The sequence below is a fragment of the Mytilus trossulus genome, chromosome 14 (genome assembly GCF_036588685.1).
Source record: "Mytilus trossulus isolate FHL-02 chromosome 14, PNRI_Mtr1.1.1.hap1, whole genome shotgun sequence".
Lineage (NCBI taxonomy): Eukaryota > Metazoa > Mollusca > Bivalvia > Mytilida > Mytilidae > Mytilus > Mytilus trossulus.
Window position 1 is genome coordinate 59,240,710 of NC_086386.1, and position 3,503 is coordinate 59,244,212.

Sequence of the window (3,503 nt, forward strand, 5' to 3'; positions counted from 1 at the left end):
ATTTTGGCCTAAGACATCATTATAAGTATCTGTTACAATTTTTAAATTTTTAATGTTATTTCAAAATCCCAAGTAGAGTCAGGTGAGCGACACAGGTTCTTGAGAGCCTCTAGTTCAATTACTCTTTCTTTTTTTCTGTTGGACTATATAGCGCGGTTATTCACTCATTGTAGAATACTGACAATGAAATGTACTAACTCATTCTGATGGAAACAGGACTCATTTGCAATCATATCTTTTTTATAAAATGAAGTATTTTCTGTATTATTTTAGATCCACTTTTCCTTATACGAAGCTTGTACATGGAGTTATGAGATTGAATTCGTTTTATGTAAGTGTCCAGTTAATAGTTGTATATAACTTTGAACACATGTTGTCTTTGGTTACAAGTGTAAACTTGTGTGACTAATTATCGTTGGTTGTAGTAAGCCTTTATCAACAAGACTCTGCTAAAATAGAATGTAATAATATCCATTTTGAGAATTTACCACATTCAGTTTTTAGCTGATTTTCTGTTGCTCACTCTCAAATCTTGTGTGTTGTGTTTTGAAAACATTTTTTTTTTCATTTTTCATTTTATTTTTGGTGTGGCATTGGTAGTTTCATTTTTCTAATAATTTCGATATATTTGCCTTTCTTTTTCCATTAATGATGCATGTCATGTTTTTTCCCCAATTTTATCAAGTTAGCAACATCGCCCTGTCAGGTTAAAAAAATGTGTCAGAGCACCACGATACTTAGCTGGACAATTGAATTTGTGTGTGTTGTTTTTGTAGACTTTTGTTTGTCTTTACTTCGTTGAATTTTGCCATGATTTATTCACTATTATTGGTTTTGTTTTTTTAATCTCCTTTTAGAATAGTCTGCCTCTGTTTTAGGCATACAATATTTTAATAAACAACACCAGAGAGAAATTGGTGGTTAAAATGCAAAAATGTACTATTGTTATATCAAAGTAAAACAACATTTTGCACGCAGTAAACGAATAAACATCAAGGAATCGGAAATTGCAAACATTTATATGACATATTTTATAAACTAATAGTAATGCATATAAATAAAACTTTGCAACATTCAAACGTACATTGAACGTCTGCGATCAAGAACCTTATTTTTTCTATTGTTTGTTTAAAAAAAGGTGGGTCAAATTGGATACACACATTAAAGTCTAAAGAAACTAAGAACGTTTTGGCAAAAATTAATATACGAGAAAAACAAGCAAAACAGCCTGGCCGAACGCAACAGAACATAACTGTTTAGATACTCTATGTGGTCCTTTTTAATGGTAAGCAGATAATGCTTTACTGTTTGCTTGCATCTTATAATACATTTATGTTAATAGAGAGAACAGCACATATCAGGCTGATCGTTATTTCTACACATTATTAGGTTTATACAGTTTAATTCTCTCGACGTCAACATGCTTATCGTAAACACATTCTAATTGCTTTGAGTTCATCATTTCAACTATATCCCAAAATGGAAAAAGAAGGTCAACTTGATATGATTTTTAACTTTTAAAGTTCATCTAAAACTAATTTTAACATTTTCCAGTCAATAGTGCTTGTCACGGTCGTGCATGCAGACATAGCAGGAGCGTTATTCTTGAATGAATGTCCAGGCAAACGGATGTGGAATTTAAGGGCTAATAACCTTTGTGGTGCACTAGATAAATACATGTGTTTGTATGATACAAATGAAGGCAAATTCAGAGAACTTTGCAAAGATGCACCTGAATTTCACAGACCTGGTATGTACAAACTGATTTACAATTATATTTGATGATTTAATTCTAGAAATTTAAACTTCCTCAGACAAATAGATTTGACTATTTTTAATTCAGTTATTATCTGGAAGAAATATCAAGGAATTAAATAATCTGAGTAAATACTTTTATGAGGCAGAGAAAATTCGTAACACTTGGGTGTTTGTTATGTACCTTAATTACCATTGTAAATTGTATGCCAAACTCCGCTATATATTAGAAATAGTTTATGACATTAATGCTGTATATGTATATACATATTTTCAGGGAATATTTTTATTATAAGTGGAAATTTACAGTATTTTGCTGGAAGACCATGTAAGAGCGACAAATACCAACCACATAAATGGTGGACAAATGGTAGCAGTGATTGTCAATATCTTAAGTCGACATGTAATGAAGAAGGCCAAGTACCTTACGACAATGGAACAATATCAAGGGATACAAAATGTCGATGTGACTATACAAATTACTATACATTTGTCAGTAGTACAAGAAATAAATGTTTCTGTGACCCTACAGAGGAAGATTGTTCGTGCAACAGAAAAAAATGTTACTATGATCAAGTTTTGACACCAGGTACTTTCAATCAAAAATGAAATTTAAAAAAAAAAATACATATGCGTTTTAAAAATCGATTTTGGTCAAAGAAACAAAGCACAACGGAAATGTTTATCCTCTGAAAACGGTAATAAACTGTTCGCTCATGCATGAAATATATCAGTTACAGTTCTGATATGGAACTAGATTTCCATATACCACTGATTTGAAGGAACACTCCTTTTAAAATATCTTATTAATCACAGGGCAATCTGTTGACATGCAGTTTATTTTGATAAACTTTGTTCTGTTGATTATTATATAAAATGTTCGTCCTATTTGCTTATTTGACATGATAGTATTTGAAGATTATCTTTTCAGATTATGATTGTGTAGGCATTCATGCATGGACTGGTCAGTTTGTTTGTCCCGAATATAAAGCACCAAAGTAAGACATTTCAATGAAAAGCAAATGTTTTAATATCCCGTATTTGATTTTACTAAATCCTAAAGGATGGATAAAACATTTTGAAATTATTAACCGGCTTTGTTTTAGAGTTGCTGTCCTTAAAAACGATTCGAATTATTTTGATTCGCTGTAGTATTTTATATTTATTGTTTCGATTACTTAGATATAGGGTTGCCTTGAAAGGTAATATACCAGTCTATCATTATGATCATTTTTAACATCTCTCTATAATAAATACAACTAAAAAGTTCATTAATAACATAATTTCAATAAGTATGTATGAAATTAAGAAATTGTTTTTCTAAAAACAAAATACTATTTTTTTTTGTTACCTAATGAACAGGTTCACAGACAAAAACACGTTACAACGAAGAACAACAATATGTCCTTTGATAAAACAAGGTAAAAAGATTGTTTTAAAAATGAAGTCTGATAATTACGCCTATTATGACAAGATTAAGGTTATACAACAAGGAATGGTGTATTGATTGATTAAAATGTACCGAAATACAATTTCTGGTTTTTAGTATTGGTATTAAATGCTTTCTTCTTGCTAGTAGTGGATACATTGGTTTATATATTAACGATAAGCAGTTGCTGTAACAAATAAATCAGTTTAAAACATTAATGATTAATTATCAAAACACTATTTTTATCCTTATGCTACATTATCACGATGTGTACGCTAATATAAAGTATAAACACTGGTTAAAATCGTCTCAAAGTATA

The 3,503-nt window shown here is 30.2% G+C and overlaps 1 protein-coding gene across 1 annotated transcript; it reads left to right on the forward strand.

The window, feature by feature from the left end:
• The first annotated feature begins 1,582 nt into the window (after positions 1 to 1,582).
• On the forward strand, positions 1,583 to 3,262 carry LOC134697926 (uncharacterized). The gene is made up of 4 exons (XM_063560212.1): positions 1,583 to 1,750; positions 2,033 to 2,344; positions 2,687 to 2,753; positions 3,118 to 3,262. The coding sequence occupies exons 1-4, from the start codon at positions 1,630 to 1,632 to the stop codon at positions 3,260 to 3,262; spliced, it is 645 nt and encodes a 214-aa protein (XP_063416282.1). The 5' UTR covers positions 1,583 to 1,629.
• Positions 3,263 to 3,503: the final 241 nt, after the last annotated feature.

Excerpts from the sequence above, each read along its gene's own strand:
- LOC134697926 (XM_063560212.1), top strand. The coding sequence starts at position 1,630 with ATGTGGAATTTAAGGGCTAATAACCTTTGTGGTGCACTAGATAAATAC. Across the intron at positions 1,751-2,032 it reads ACCTGAATTTCACAGACCTG|GGAATATTTTTATTATAAGT; the intron begins GTATGTACAAAC and ends ACATATTTTCAG. Across the intron at positions 2,345-2,686 it reads TGATCAAGTTTTGACACCAG|ATTATGATTGTGTAGGCATT; the intron begins GTACTTTCAATC and ends TTATCTTTTCAG.